This window comes from Garra rufa, chromosome 2 (genome assembly GCF_049309525.1).
Source record: "Garra rufa chromosome 2, GarRuf1.0, whole genome shotgun sequence".
Taxonomy (NCBI): Eukaryota; Metazoa; Chordata; class Actinopteri; order Cypriniformes; family Cyprinidae; genus Garra; species Garra rufa.
Window position 1 is genome coordinate 42,579,506 of NC_133362.1, and position 16,534 is coordinate 42,596,039.

At 34.8% G+C, this 16,534-nt stretch overlaps 1 protein-coding gene across 1 annotated transcript in view; it reads left to right on the forward strand.

Moving 5' to 3' along the window:
- The window catches only part of myom2b (myomesin 2b), a 52,782-nt gene that overhangs the window by 3,543 nt on the left and 32,705 nt on the right, over positions 1-16,534 (forward strand). Inside the window, exons 6-16 of the mRNA XM_073834266.1 lie at positions 937-1,035; positions 1,177-1,227; positions 1,322-1,486; positions 3,444-3,605; positions 3,779-3,920; positions 7,573-7,772; positions 7,867-7,920; positions 9,203-9,330; positions 11,361-11,544; positions 11,804-11,978; positions 15,659-15,780. Of these exons, the coding sequence (XP_073690367.1) occupies positions 937-1,035; positions 1,177-1,227; positions 1,322-1,486; positions 3,444-3,605; positions 3,779-3,920; positions 7,573-7,772; positions 7,867-7,920; positions 9,203-9,330; positions 11,361-11,544; positions 11,804-11,978; positions 15,659-15,780 (1,482 nt within the window). The remainder of the gene's footprint in view (positions 1-936; positions 1,036-1,176; positions 1,228-1,321; positions 1,487-3,443; positions 3,606-3,778; positions 3,921-7,572; positions 7,773-7,866; positions 7,921-9,202; positions 9,331-11,360; positions 11,545-11,803; positions 11,979-15,658; positions 15,781-16,534) is intronic.

A 16,534-nucleotide genomic window follows, 5' to 3' on the forward strand; every position in this document is an offset into this window, starting at 1 on the left:
CAACAAATACATAATGTGCAAATAATTCACAATTAAAATAAGGCATAATTTTTTACAGTAATGAAATATGCTTATTCTCATACATTTTAATGATCCCAAAATATTCTTTATTTTCGTAATGCATTTTCTTAAAATATTTTGGGGTGCAATGAGATTCACCCTCGAAAACACAATTAAATGTAACTAACAAGTGAATTTCCACAAAAGGCAGTCACGTCAATGGGACTGCATGTGAACTTTTCCAATTTAGTCCAGGGCCGGTCGGTGCGCCGCCCACGTCTTGAGCTCCTGTCAGCTGTTAATGTCAGAGTGCTGAGTTTGGTGTCATCTGACACTCCGGCGCCTTACAGAGAGATGACTTTCACTGCTGTCACCCTGTCAGCCCCACAAAAACTCGCCCTGGCCCTTATGTCACATTCCTGACGGCTTCTCGCATTCAGAGCCCAAACCTCACAGGTGAACCTTAGTGGTCTACATTTCCTCTAAAATGACCAAACCTTTCACTTTTTGACACACAGCCCTTTTCCTCAAGACGGCAGGAGCCAGGGGAGCGGGATCTAATATAGTACGGTCACTCAGAAGGTCACATTACAGTCTTCTCATTTTCTTGTCCCTTGCGTCTCGTGTTTTCTATTCGAGCCTCCTGTGTTGAACACGTTCCGAAAACAGGCGCTAGTCTACATTAGCATTTAGTTTGGAGCAATTATCCTCTTGACATTAGAGCATTAGTTAACTGCCAATTTATCCATCATGATGGGGGAAGCACTTTATGTGCTTTCCAAATGTCAATTAGGAAATGACTGTGGCATATATCCAATCAAATAGCAATCATGCTGATTATTTATTGACTGATTAATTAGTGGAGTGGGTGAAGCGGTGTTGCGATCCAGCCGTGTATTGATTGAAGTTGTAGACACCTGTGAATGAGTTATGCCTGTTTCCGTAGGTGTGCAACTGATGACACTGCAATGTACACGGCTGTAGCCTCAAACACACATGGACAGGCTTCCTCCCAGGCCTCTATCATTGTGAAGAGTAAGACTTTTTCTCCTATTTTCTGGTATCTAAGCAAAAAAAAAAACCAAAAAAAAATCAATGATTAATTACCCAAATTTAGACTATGAATCCTTTTTTACGAAATAACTATATCTTTTTTTGTGTGTGTCTACTTTATAGGGTGCAAAGAGGAAGAGAAGTCCACTCCTTATTCCTGGTTGCCTTACCAGTGTAAGTGTGAAGGCCTTTATTCATTAAAGACTGAATAAGTGGTGTGATTAGAAAACATGTCTTAATAGAAAGGAACTGTTTTGGTGTTTCTCAGATGCCATTTTACCTGAAATCAAGTATACAAAGATTAACATCACCTTCACTGAGACGTTTGACGTGACCTTTGGAAAGGAAAACGATAAGGCCACTTTGACCTGCAAGATGATCATTAACCCCAACCTGGCTAACCTGCAGCCTGAGGCGCTATGGTACAGAGATGGTAGGAAGTGGCAACCAAAGGCCAACACAAACAGTTTCTTTGTGCATGTGTGGTTATTGTTAATAACACCCGGCGGTCACACTAGACTTTGAGTATGCAGAATTTCTTCAAACTTCTTTTTAAAAACTTAAGGCGAGACACTTCAGGTGAATAGGGTAAACAAATTTACTAATAGTTATCACCTTACTTACCTAGATGATTGATTACATTGATAATTGCAAACATTTTTTGTATCACAAGTTTTCTAAAATGCTAGGTTTAAATATGCAAATGAGGTATTATTTACTGAAATATGTACTAATTTGCATACATTGATAGTACAAAAATCTAAACACTGGATCAAGTCAGTTTTAAAATTATTTTTTTTTACATACATGTTGTATAAAATCAAGCTAATTGTATATAAACAAATCCCTCTGGAAAAACCTTAAAGATGTAGATTGGAATAAAAATTTAAAGCTGGTGTGTGTAAGTGCTACTGAAGTGGAGATTGGCTCAGTCTAGGAGGAAAAACTCATTTTGAGAATACTGACTTTAAAAACATATATTGTAATTGAAATCTGTTGACACAAATAGATAAAGTGCTATAAAAGAAACACTTAACAGTGTTTTTGGGTGTTTTCTTTACACTAGTCTGAAAAAAAAAAAAACACAAAAATCAAAAAGCCTAAACTCTCAAATTTGATAGGTGCATGAAAAACAGTGTTTTTGCCTGCAGTGTCTCCTCTTAAATTCAAGAGGTAATAAATAATAATAAATCCAAAAATTTAAAAACTTAAAATCTACTTAAGCTTTGCAACTTTACAGGTCTTATCTATGCACAAACAGCTTGTAACACTCCAAAGACAAAGGAAAACAAGAAACTGCATCATATGACCCCTTTAATTATTCTACGAGGTTATGCTGTGACGTATGTCTTTTATTGGTCACACGGTTTCACGTAATACGAATACGCATGCACATGTCACAGTTCACCAATTCAATTGCCCCTTGTGGGATTAATAAAGTTGTAAAGTGTATGTCACAGTTCACCAAACTTCATTTTTGGAATGCAGCGCAATGTGACTTTGTATGAGTTTGCATTTCCGCTGTCCCACATTGAATCAGTTAATGGGATGAAAAGTGTAGTCTGACCGGCCCCTCAAGAATTCATAGATTTCATATGACTACAAGATTTAGCTGCTGGATATAAAACGAATAATCATTTTTGTGCCCCAAAAAGAATGGTGTTTTCAATTACCTATTATCTATTGATTAGCAAACAGATGTCCCACCCCAAATTCGTTGAGCTAGTGTTTTATGACGGCTGCTCAAACGAACAGATTGCAATTCCATTTTATGCTGCTACTAATGTAGATATTATGCATTTTGCCTGTATGCAACAATTTAAACACTGTGAGAAAGTTGAAATGCTTTTCATTTAGCCAAAGTAGTTTCACAATCCTTCATTGTATTGGGATGTGTGAATATAACAGCGTTAAGAATCATAAATCTTATTTAACGATTTAACTTTAAAAAATGTTGATAGAAGTTCATAAAAGTGAAATCTGTCATGTATTAAATTATTTTAATAAAATTTATTAAGGTTATAGTAATATTTATTCTAAATTTGTAGTGAATTTTACTTCTACCAATACCTAAATAATGAGATTTTGTTATATATATTCATGTTGCTATATAACTGTCCTAATGAGAGCTGCGTTTATTTATTGTGCCATTCGCCCCTGGTCGTATATTAATTTAATTTTCGGGTTGTTCTCTAGGTGTTTGTTTTGCAGTCGAGTCATAAACAGAACAAAATGGCTTTTTATGTCCATTTGTAGTTTATGACTCATTTCACTCCAGTCTCATTTCCTGAATCATCAGATTACACTTTCCAGATCTGCAGTCTATTCTACAAAATAAATAGTTTCATTTTCTCTCCTCTCATACCCCATGTTGTTTTTGGGCCCTCCAGAGCACCTCCTGAAAGAGTCGAGGTGGGTGAAAATGGAGTCTGGCGGAGGTGTTGCCAAGCTCACGCTTACTCAACTCGCTAAGGATGATGAGGGTCTTTACACCCTCCGCATGGTGACCAAGGGAGGCGATGCGGTCCACAGGGCTTACGTCTTCGTTGATGGTAAAGAGTTGTGAACTTCTCTGAGGCTTGTTGAAAATCTCATGTGGTTCTTTTGCTGGCCTTTAAAGGTCTGGATTAGCATAAATCATCACATATAGCAGATACATCTGTTTCAGAGTGATTCCCTCAGTGAATCAGTGATGTGTAGGAGTCATCATGTTTTGTCTTGGCAGATGGTCCACCTCCAGTTCCTCAAGCTCCCGGAGCCCCAATGGACATTAAGATCCATGATGCAAATAGAGATTATGTCATCGTGTCCTGGAAACCTCCTAACACCACCACTGAAGGCCCCATCGTTGGATACTTTGTTGACAGGTGACTGCGCTGACTAAGGTGTCTTTCCAGTGGGAGTTGTTTTATGGAATACATTTATGCGAGTTGTTTGATACAGTGGCCTTAAAAAGCATTTGGACACTTGACACTTTAAAATGTCAGAAAGCCATTGCATTAGAAAAGAGAATATCAAATATCTGCTAGACTGCTTTTCTCTCTCTCTCTCTGAGCTAACTTCAGTTTCTGAGCCAGTTTTTCAGTAACATTTAAATAACTGGTTTGTCACAATACTTTTATCTTGATTTTGAACTGCACAATCCGAATTCTCTATGTGAATAACATTTGCACTAGCCTAGCATGCAGTGTTTCATTGCAAAACCGTTTATCTCATCCACATACCACCTGCAAACCATTTTAATCAGGTGCTAAATGCACTAGAACAACCAACTGAGAGTATTTAAATAAAGTCACTGTCAGCCTTTTCAGTGCAAATAGGCAAATGAGGATTATTATGGAATCTACCTGATTGACAAATGTTAGGGAAAAGTGCCCAATGCAATTAACTAGCCAACCACAGAAACTAGTTGGTAAATTGAAATGAATGCTGGATGTTCAAATATTGGGCTCTATTTTTTCTATTTTTGGGTTTTATTAGAGATTTTTATATGCAGTATTTATCAGAAACTATTTAAGATATCAGGGGTTTTTACACACAGTAGATTCCTCTTTCATTAATGACCAGTAATTTACTTTTTGGAGATTTTGTCATGGAAATGACCTTTTAAGAAATACTGGTAAATCATGGTTGGCAATTTTCCAGTTTTCCAATTAGTTGTTGTAATATTATGGTAAATTACTGTTTTGAAATTGCTGTTAACAATAAGGGCCAGTTGATACAGAAGTCATTTCACCTCAGTGCAATTACATTTTTTTATTATGCAAACATGCACTAAACAGATACCTTTGACCACTGCACTATATTTTGTTGCGTTTTCCACCTCTAATGCATGAGTGCAGTTTTTAAAGAATGTGATTAAAGAAACTGTGCATTTTCTTTAATCAGCCTGTGCAGCTGTTTTAATACCAAAAGTGTATGTATGTAAAATGATACTCATCGTCACGTGTACCGCTGCCGCAGGGCCATGGCGTTAACTGCAAGTCAGTCATGTGTTAAAGTCATTCACCAAACTACTGCCAGTTGGCCCAAAGGGACAGATTGCAAACTGCCTGGAATTATAATATTTTGTTTTGTAAACGGAGATCAAATGATGAAATAAAACAACACTAACATTATAATATTACGTTATAATATCCTTAAAAGTCATTAGAAAATGTACAGTTAGGGTTATTTTAAAACGTGGGATAGTCGTATGCTAGTGATTTTAGACATTCATGTAACGAATGCAACATCCTTACATTTAAAAAGAGATAAATAGCCTATTTTTATAATCATTATATTTATAGTTTTTTGTATTACATTATATTTATATTTAGTCATTTGTGTTTTATATTTATTTATGTTTCATATTTATATTGCAATTTTTGTTGATATAGTTATCCTTAGCAAATTTCATGAGTGATAATTTAAAGAATGGGCTACACATTTTTTGAGTTATATGAAATTGTATGAAAGCAAGTAACGAAGGCTTTTTTTTACTTTGTGTGCACTTTAATGATGATTATAATGTTGATTATAACGAGAGAACTTAAAGGGATAGTTCACCCAAAAATGAAAATGTAATGTTTATCTGCTTACCCCCAGGGCATCCAAGATGTAGGTGACTTTGTTTCCTCAGAAAAACACAAACAAAGATTTTTTACAAAAACCGGTGCAGTCTGCCAGCCTTATCATGGACGTGGATGGGCACCAAACCTTTAAGAGTAAACAAAAACATGCACAGACAAATCCAAATTACACCCTGCGACTCGTGACGATACATTGATGTCCTAAGACAAGAAACAGAGCGCGTTCACATGTCACCAGCCGGATGCAAAACTCGTGCTCATGACAGATGGACGTGGCTGTGTATCAAAGGTAAAAAATGATATAAATACTGTTCAGTTTCTCACAAAAACCGATCGTTTCGTGTCTTAGGACATCAATGTATCGTCACAAGTCGCAGGGTGTAATTTGGATTTGTCTGTGCATGTTTTTGTTTACTTTTAAAGGTTTGGTGCCCATCCACGTCCATGATAAGGCTGGCAGACTGCACCGGTTTAAATTAAAAATCTTTGTTTGTGTTTTTCTGAGGAAACAAAGTCACCTACATCTTGGATGCCGTGAGGGTAAGCAGATAAACATCAAATTTTCATTTTTGGGTGAACTATCCCTTTAAGATTAAATGTGAGGACATTTTATTAATCCGTCCCTTCTTTTCAGTTTCAATTATTTATATCATGACCAGGTTTAATTTATTTGTTTCTTGTTTTACTTAGGCCTAAATAATGGGAATGAATTCATACAGTGCCTCACATTTTATTAAAATAAAGGCAATAATTAATAAAATATTCAACAATTTCAACAAATTAGTGAACAGATATATTTTCCTGACGTAGTTCTTTGTTATTCGTTACCTGTCCTTTATTTTGACAAAGTATGCATGCTGTTATTAATGGAATTTTTAAATATAAATTAAAAATGTATTTGTGACAACTATTAAGTAATGTGTTAATATTGACATTTTGCATATAAATCCATGTATGTAGACTAGCCTACTGAAAAAGGATACCACTTGTAATGCTCTGATGCAAACCACCATTTCTTTAGGGTAATATAACACATGATTCATATTATACAAATAATAGTGCACACCTGTTAAATGTTTCAAACCTAAAATATGGTGTAACACTGTGTAGCTTGGAGTAAATATAAGCGTAGGCTCATAGACTTGGCATTTATCCTGCTTGAATTCATTCTAAGAAATGCACATAACTTCATAAGTACTACATTTTCATCTGTGAATATGAAATATTTTAACTACAGGGTTTTTCTTTCATTTTCTGCTGACTTCAGCCATCTAATGTAACACACTAGCGAGGCAAAGCTGACGGCTTTTTACTCTGCGTGTACCACCTTTTCGCAAATTGCCGTTTGTGGGTCCTAAAATGAATACTCTCAATTTTTTGTTGCTTTTCCCTTATATTCTGTGTTTTGTTGTTTAAAACCTAAACTTTTTTTATGTAAAGATTTGCTTGAACAGTGTGCTTTGTTTCTTAAAAATAAATGTACCGTTTGTTGACGAAGACAAAGTGTGCAGTGTGCAGTCTACAGTTTTAAGAGTGCTTTAAAGTATTATATTGACGTTGCTTAATTATAGGTTCTCTGTAACACAAAAGAAAGTTTGTTGTCCTTTCCAATAAAGGCTACTTAGAAAATTGCTCGCTAACCCATATTTTTGCCAGGAACATACTTTGCATATGCTAATAGACGTCGTGATTAGTTTGTTCCCTGTCACTTTGAGCTGCATTAGTATCGAGCTGAAATTTACTCTCGTCGGACGATAATCAGACTGTTAAGTGATGCATGGATCTGTAATTACGTATGAATGCTTCTTAGCTCATATCATCTCCATGGAATGTAAAAGTGGGGTGTAATTTTCACTCTTTCACAGCAGTGTGGAAGTAATGATAGGATAATCTTGATTATTGTTCATATGCAATGTTGTTCGTGTTTTTTCTTTCACTCACTGGCCAGATGTGAAGTTGGAACAGAAAACTGGGTGCAGTGTAATGACTCCCCTGCGAAGATCTGCAAATATCCTGTGCAGGGCCTGTTTGAGGGACACTCCTATTACTTTCGCGTACGTGCCGTCAACTCTCGCGGCATCGGAAGACCCTCCAGAATGTCTGAGCCCATTGCCGCTCTGGACCCTACAGAGTTTGAGAGACTTCATGGTGAACAAATCAAAAGTGCTCATGAAGTTACATGTATTAATCTACATTGAATATGTTAATAATGCCCTTTATGTACCACTGTTTGTTTCAACAGCTACAAAACTTGGTGGAAGACTTGACGTTGTGACTTACTATGATGACCTTGAAGGTACTTTATAGTTTTGATTTATTTGATGGAAAATTGGTGAATTTCAATGCATGTTAAAACATTGGTCCCACTTTATATTAGGTGGCCTTAACTGCTATGTACTTACATCAAAAAATAAGTACAGTGTACTTATTTTGTTAATTTTGTATTGCAAAACATGTTTGCTGCTATTGAGAGATGTAAGGGATGGGTCAACAGTGTAATTATAAATTTACTTACAGAAATGAATTACATGCAGGTATTTTTTAAAGTATTTCTTAAGTTAAAATATTTTGGTTCACGAATATTATATTATATTATATTATATTATATTATATTATATTAATTATATTATATTATATTATATTATATTATATTATATTATATTATATTATATTATATTAATTACATTATATTATAGCCATATCCAGTAATCACAACCTGGAAAAGCATAGAAATTCTTTAGTCAAACCGAACGTGAGCTTTGCTTTTAGTTCTGACATTAAACATGCATTAAGTAAAATAAAGTGGTTTGCCTAAAATGAATCGTATTTTTAAGCAGGGTTGTCAATTTAATCAAAATCACAATCAGAACTCCTCTTATATCATACATTCAAAATGCATTCATTTATTAACAATCAATGCAGGGTCACATGATCATTAGCTTAATGTCTAAATTGCTACATTAAAGTGATGCAACTTTGGCCCGGTTTAACCAAACAAAGAAAATGTCTCTGTCCTTCAGTGCACTTCAAGAGCTCAAAACATCAAAAAACAAAAAAATCATCACTTTAACTGCATCCTTAAATATTGTGGGGTAGAACTGCCTTAAAATAGCATTCCTTTTGTCACTCAGTCAAGTTTGTGTGTCTTTGTATTTGTATTTTGTATTAGATTACAGCAGCTGTCACTTAGTGCTTTTCCCCCCTATTCTTTTCATGCTTTTTGCTTTCAAAATTAGCAATAATTATCTAGCCCATAATTGGTTCTCTTCTGAGAGGTACTGATTAGTTTTTGATGAGAATTCCATCAGGATGGGAACGTACAAACATCTGTGGTTCTTTTTCAAGTTGGAATGAACACATCAACCAATGTCACCCATGTGCATGGATATGTGACTGTGAGTGAATATAGAGCAGTAGCAGCAAAGATGATATTCACAAATCAGTCCATATTAAAGTTGCTTTTAAAGCTAGTGAAATTGCTAGGATATTTCCTAATGTGTGTAAGTGTGTGTGTATTGTTGTGTGTCTATGTGTTCAGGGTAGAAACAGTAATTCTGTTTGATGTGCTTTGCCTGCAGCCGAGGGAAAAGCTCCGGGACCTCCCTCTAAAGTCTGCGCTTCAGAGACGGACCGAACATATGTTGTGCTCAGTTGGGTCCCTCCAGTCTACCATAGCAAAGCCCCCATGTGGTATTACATTGAGAAGGTTAGTTTCAGCTCACTGCCAGCCGTTAACCCAGCCGAATAGCCACAAACTTTATTTCAGCACTTTACTTTTCTTCTTATGTCACCTTTAATCCATTAAGAAACACCTACGGTGTAAGAATATTTCATAAGAACATTTATAAATCCATTTTTGTCTTGCATTAAATGATGCAGCACAGCCCACATGGACAATTTATCACTAAGAAGTTAATCTTTCGTAGCTCAGAGATAGATATTGACCGACATTGTTTGTTTAATTATATATATATATTTAAAACAAGTTCTGTCATGACAACTCTCGGAAAATTTTAGCATGGTAATGGATATGATAATGTTAATGTATTTGGTCTTGGCGGAAAAGATCTGCTATGCTGCTGTTGTTGGTTATTGCTGTAGTTGTAGATTATTGTTGCTGCTGCTGCAAGCAAGCACAGGAACTTGCTACTGCCAAAGCATATAGTGATACGGTGCTGTGAGTATTTAAGACATACTGCTGCTGCACAAATAGCATAAAATAACCTGTCTATACAGGTGGAGCTGGGGAAGGTGGAGGGTTTCAGAGGAACTCTAAAAGCATGCTGCGAAATGCCCAAGTGAATGCCATCAGCCTTTTAAATAGATGCAAGCTGAACCAATCAGCTTGTGCCAAGTCGGATAACTCTGTGAAATCATCAGTTACGTTTACAACCTGTCAGCCTGAGTCATCTAGAGTTTCATGGCAGAACTAGATATTAAATTTTTGTTTTTTTTCCAATAACCAGTGTTGGGGAAAATTACTTTTAAAAGTTACTTTTAATGCATTACATTAGAGTTACTTTTTATGGAAAGCAATGTATTAACGTTACTTTTACGTTACTTTTTAAATCTAGGCAGGCCTTGCTTAGTTTTTAATATAAAAAGTTCTATTTTTGGCAAATGCCTTTTTACATCAAAAGCCTCAGGCTTAGAGAAAAGTAAATTCACGTCTGTACAGTAGAACACAGTAGAATGTAAACTCTTCAGCAATGAAAAAAAAAGGAAAACAAATGTTAGATTATCTTGAATAAATTTTTTGCTTATTAGTACGGATGAATTGGACCATCGAAGGTCGGCAGCAAATACGTTGGTTAATAAAATGGGATTAAATTCATAAAGGATATTTGTATTATTTAACATATTTAATTAGTGCTGGTTTGCATTGAATTTCACTCTTTTTATTCATTTTGAGGAATAATGTATGTTTTTTTAGTGAGTTAGATTAATTAATGCATGTTCACATTTATTCTAGAACTAAAGTAACATCTTACTGACAATTTCTCGCAACATGGGGACAGGAGAGCTATTAATCAATAAATGGGGGGTGGGGGAAGTAACTGGCGTTACTAATTTGAAAAAGTAACTCAGATATTTTCTTTTCAATTAAAAAGTAATGTGCTACTTTACTAGTTACGTGGAAAAAGTAATATTATTATGTAACTTGCATTACTTGCAATGCGTTACCCCCAACACTGCCAATAATTGAAACATTTTTATTTTTTTGTGTTACTTATGCTTTTTACATATTATACTACAACATTAATAATGTCATGTAAAGCTGTGTGCTGCACCAAAGGGTTGCAAATGTATTTTTGTCTTTGTCTTGGGACATCTAATTGTTAAGTCTCAAATGCTCAAATGCAAAATGTTTTTTGACTTGAGTTTGAAAAGCTGTGAAAGGTTATTTAATTATGTAAACAAAGCATTACATAAGATAATTTTCTGTAATTTAATTTAATCTGTTGTCCCAATATTAAATTAATGGAGTTGTTAGTTAGTTCAGTTATTAGTTGTTTCACATGTTCCTTTTAAAAATATAAAAACAAAAATAAATGCGTTGTGATTGCAGACTTTGGCATTGTGACAAATGTGGCTCTATTTAATTAATTTAATTACTGTCTGGTAGAGACATCTGTTGTTTTTTTCTTGTGAGAGGTTAAAACAGTCATTTTTATTTCTCACACTATATATATATTTGTGTAAGGCTGTGTTTTTAATTATTCTGGACTTTTATAGCTACAAGTTGGAGCTGGATCATGGCAGAGAGTGAACACTAAAGTACCCATCAGATCTCCTCGCTATGCTGTTTTCGACCTGCTAGAGGGAAAGGACTACCAGTTCCGTGTGCTATCCGCTAATATGTACGGCATCAGCGAGCCTTCCGAGCCCACCAATACTGTAACAACCCTGCAATTGAAGGGTAAATGCCCTAAAAAAGCATGTCACAGGGGGCATCGTGCCTCTGATGTATTCACTTAAGATATTGACATGTTGAAATGCATATGAAATGGCATATAGATCTTTGAAGTTTGCTCTGACTTTGATGTTGTCATTAAAGCAGTAATGATTTTTTATCTGCCTTCCTGTAGTGGAACTAATTCATGCATGATAGGTCATCAAGGGATTGATTGGGCTGGTTGGTGAAATCACCCCTGAAATGAAGTTCTGTGTTCATTCAGGTGTGCCCTCGGCTCCTGGACAAGTTGTTGCGACCAGAGAGACAGATACTTCTGTTCTAATCCAGTGGGCGCCTCCAAAGGATCCCAATAACCTGATTGGATATTACATTGATTCGTGTGTGAAAGGATCTAAGGACTGGACCTCTGCCAATCACAAGCCCCATAAGCAGACCAGGTATGTGCTTAGTCTAGGTGAAATGATTTGAGGCACTTCCCACGAATAGGGTACAAAAGCATCTGAAACTCTGGTCAGAAAATCTTTTTCACATTTAAGTCATTCTTAAGATGTCTTAAAATATATTACTTTTTCTAACATTTAAACTTAAATCACATTATTTAACTTTTGACCTTATGAAATACACATAAATTACAGCTTACTTCTTATGAAATATTATTTCTCATTTTTTTCAGCATATATAGTCAGTTACAGAAAAATAATGAAAATGCAAGAAATAAAGAGATTATGTTTTATTTATTTAATGTGACAGAAAAACAAAACAAAACAGTAGCACCAGTGACACAATGAATCATAAGACCTGACATACTGATCTTTACTGGTGTTACCCATAAGGAAGGTGACACCAGTGACAGTTTTCATGAAAAATGCATTTTACACAATGGCTGCTGCAAGGTATGCTGTCAATCATGGTATAATCAATTTAATCAATTTAGTAGTTTAATCCATTTGTATTGTATATATATTTTTTAAAATCATGAGATAAATGAGAACATATTTGATAACTAAAAAGGGACAGTAGGCTTATCAGAAAATAGGAAGAAGGAAATCAAATAAATTTTATTTTTATTTCAAAATAAAAGATTTTTGTTAAATGGTAACACCATCACCAACTCCAGGGTATCACTACTTTCATTATATATTTTATAATATTTATTCAGCATTTTTTTTAATGCCATTTATATCATACAGTGCCCTCCACAAATATTGACACCCTTGGTAAATATGAGCAAAGGCACCTGTGGAAATAGATCTGCATTGTTTATCATTTTAATCTTTCATTCAAAACATGTACAAGAGTAAAACAATGGAAAGTGGGGGGAAAATCTCATTATGAAATAAATGTTTTTCTCTAGTTCACGTTGGCCACAATTATTGGCACCCCTAAAAAATTATTGCGAGTAAAATGTCTCTGAAGTATATTCCCAGTCATATTTACTTTTTTTTAGCACACCAGGGTGACTAGGAGCATGAAATTGTTCAGACTTGACTTCCAGTTGCACAGGAGTATAAATAGTAGGAACACAAAGGCCAAATTCCCTTAATTGTTACATCACAAGGGGTAAAACCAAAGAATATAGTTCTGATCTGCGGAACAAGATTGCAGAGCTTCATAAACTAGAAAGTGGCTGTAAGTAAAAAGCTAACTCCCCATTTTCACCATAAGGGAAATAATTAACAAGTTCCAATCAACAGAATATGTTACAAATCTGCCTGAAAGAGGATGTATGTCTATATCGTCCTAATGGTGGAGAGTTTGAATGGCCAAAGACTCTTCAAGGATCACAGCTGGAGAACTGCAAAGATTAGTTGAGTCTTGGATTCTATCAAATACCAACAGAAAAAAAGTCTAAACCTGACTGCCTCTGTTAGAAATCTTATAATAGGTTATGGTTGGATCTTCCCTCAGGGCAATGATCCAAAACAAACATCAAAACAAAATGAAGCTTCTGCCATCCCAGTTCATCTGACCTGAACCCTATAGAAAATGAAGAGGGAAAGAACCAACATGGAGCTGAGAATCTGAAGGATCTTGAGAGATTCTGTATGAAATAATGATCTTTGATCTCTTGCCAGGTGTTTTCCAAACTCATTAGGCATTATTATCTTGGGAAACGGACTTTGCAATAATTGGGTGCCAATAATTGTGGCCAATGTGAACTAGAGAAAACAATTTATTTCATAATGAGATTTCCCCCCCACTTTTCATTGTTTTCCTTTAACGAAAAGTTAGAGGTTTGTGAATTTTTTAAATGAAAAAAAGGATAAACAATTTATTTCCGCATCTGCCTTTGCCCATATTTACCAAGGGTGCCAATATTTGTGGAGGGCACTGTATATTTGGTAGTTATAAATACATTATTGTATTTTAAATGGTAGAAAAGCCTGTTTTTGACTTTTAATTAAAGCACATTCTCTCTGTACATGGCTGTGGGAATGAGCAATTTTGTGGTGCTTGTAATTCTATAAAATTTATTTAAATATACATATTTTGCCGCATTGATGGCTCAAGAAGGTGTAACTGTTAAAATAACACATTGTTTCATTTTAAAATATAAAGAATTTGTAACTCTAAAGTGTTTTTCAAGTGTAATATTTCTGTCAAGGCTAGGGACAGAAAAATTGACATTTTCATAGAATGACCCATTTAATAAACATATAGATTAAAATTCAAAAATATATTTTAATTTAAAAAGAAAAGAAAAGAAAAGAAGAAAATGGTAGCTGATTTAGCCTGTCCTCATTCTCCAAAGGAACTCATTAACCTTATTCAATATTATATTGATTCTTGTGTGAAAGATCTGAGAACCGGACCTAATCCAATCACAAGCCACACAAGCATACCAGGGATGCGTTTCTCAAAGACATCGTAAGCCTAAATAAACCATAAAGGCTATTGGTGCCAATGGTTTTGGGAAACACAGCCCAAGTATGAACTCAGTCTAGGTGAGAAACCCATTCTTATTCCCAGGCATCAAAAGCTGAAGCAAAAACTGATCAAACACCTTGTGTGTCAATATAAAGATTCTTAAATTACCCCCTAGGTGTTACTAAGACCTACTCTGCTTGCAACTATACATTCAGCAACTATTGAGAACAAAGAACATTGTTTCTGCACTGTAAAAAACAAAACAAAAACACAATTTGTTGAGTCCACTTAAAATAATTTGTTACCCTGCTGCCTTAAAATTTAAAGTTCAGTCAACTCAAGTAAGTTTAGTCCACTTGACATGTTAAGTTGTACTAAGTGACAACTTAGATATTCGAGTTGACTTAACAAACAATTTGATTTGTTAAACTTAAAAGCTGGTTACCCAGTTACCCAGCTGCCTTAAAATTTTAAGTTGAATCAACTTAATGTCACTTAGTACAACTTAACATTTAAAGTTGACTTAACTTAAAATTTTAAGGCAGCCAGGTAACAAATTATTTTAAGTTGACTGAACAAATTGTTTTTTACAGTGTGTGGATTTAGCCATTCATATATTTTAAAATGTAATATTTGCTATTTAGTTCACAGAAACAACTCATCTCTTGTGACAGTAACTTTAAATAATGCATTAACCTTCAACGAAATTCATATTTAACACATGAATTAATGTATTACACAAAGCTGAAACATAATTGTATTTATAAATGACAATTAAAACATCCCCAAAACAGTGCCCAAACACTGCATAGACTTACCTCATTAGTTATTCAAATAGAACAGCCAATGGCAGGTCTCCAGCAGCAGGTCTTTCCAAATATCTATATTTTTGTGTTAGAACTTATGTCTACTAAAATAGCAGATTTAGCCTAAATTAATAGAACTAATAAAGCATAAGCTCCAAAGGTTCAGAAATCAGTACAAAATGTACAATATAAATTACAATTTTACTTCATTTTTGCTGTTCATTCACATAACTTTACATTTTAAGGTTTCACTTTACATTTGTGCCTTATTTGCAAAAACAAAAACAAAATGTGATCACATGTTACAACATTGAATGCCATTGGAAAACCAGAAAGCTTACATCAGGAGTTTGTGTTGCTGACATGTTTCTTCTGAGAATGCTATTCCCTGAATAATAACATATAACTTCCTCTTTCACTGCCTCATTACTGGGTTATTACAGGTTTGTTGTGCACGGACTGACCACTGGTGAGACGTATGTCTTCCGTGTTCAAGCCATCAATGAGCTGGGCCTCAGCGACGAATCCCAGGAATCGGCCCCTCTTTCTGTGAGAGCTGCTCTTAGTAAGTCTGCCTCTCACAACCCGGTCTTCTTTGATATTCCATCAAGAAACTATTTATTTTGATCCTTTTGCTTTTGCCAAACACATTCAAAAGCTGTTTTTCAGCACTAGGTGTTTGCTATTGATAAACCCGTGGTGTAGTAAATGACAAAAAGAAAGGCACCCATCAGAAATGGCCCATCAGACTTCTTTTTAATGACTTTGCAACAGGTTTGAAAAGGTCTTTATTTATCTTTATTCATAGGCAGTGCGCAAGAAATTTGCCAAACAGTAACAACAGAAAAAAATAATTCTAGACGTCAAACGTTTCTTTAGTATACAGTAGCGCAGTGAAATGTATCAACCAGAGATTCTGCTTTAGTGTTTATTAAAGCAATAAACCATCAGAGAATCTGTGTTATAGTGTTTTTGTTGATTGTTATGAAAGCAATTTAGTTTTCACACATCACATCGAGTGTAATTTAATAAAAAGTTTAAAATTTAAAGAAAATCGAATTAATCAGATCAGACAGATCAAAATCAGATGATGATTAGAATTCAAATCATAATGATGAAAAAAAATGTGATATGTATATATATACACATAAACATTAAGTATATATGATCATACACACCCACCCCTAGTAGACAGTTGCATGAAGGAGATTTTTCTTTATATTTCCCTCAAATCTCATACCATTTGCTAAATTGGTTTAATAATTTATACCAAATGAGTCAGAATGTTTTTTCTTTTCGTATCTCTGTGGGACACTTAG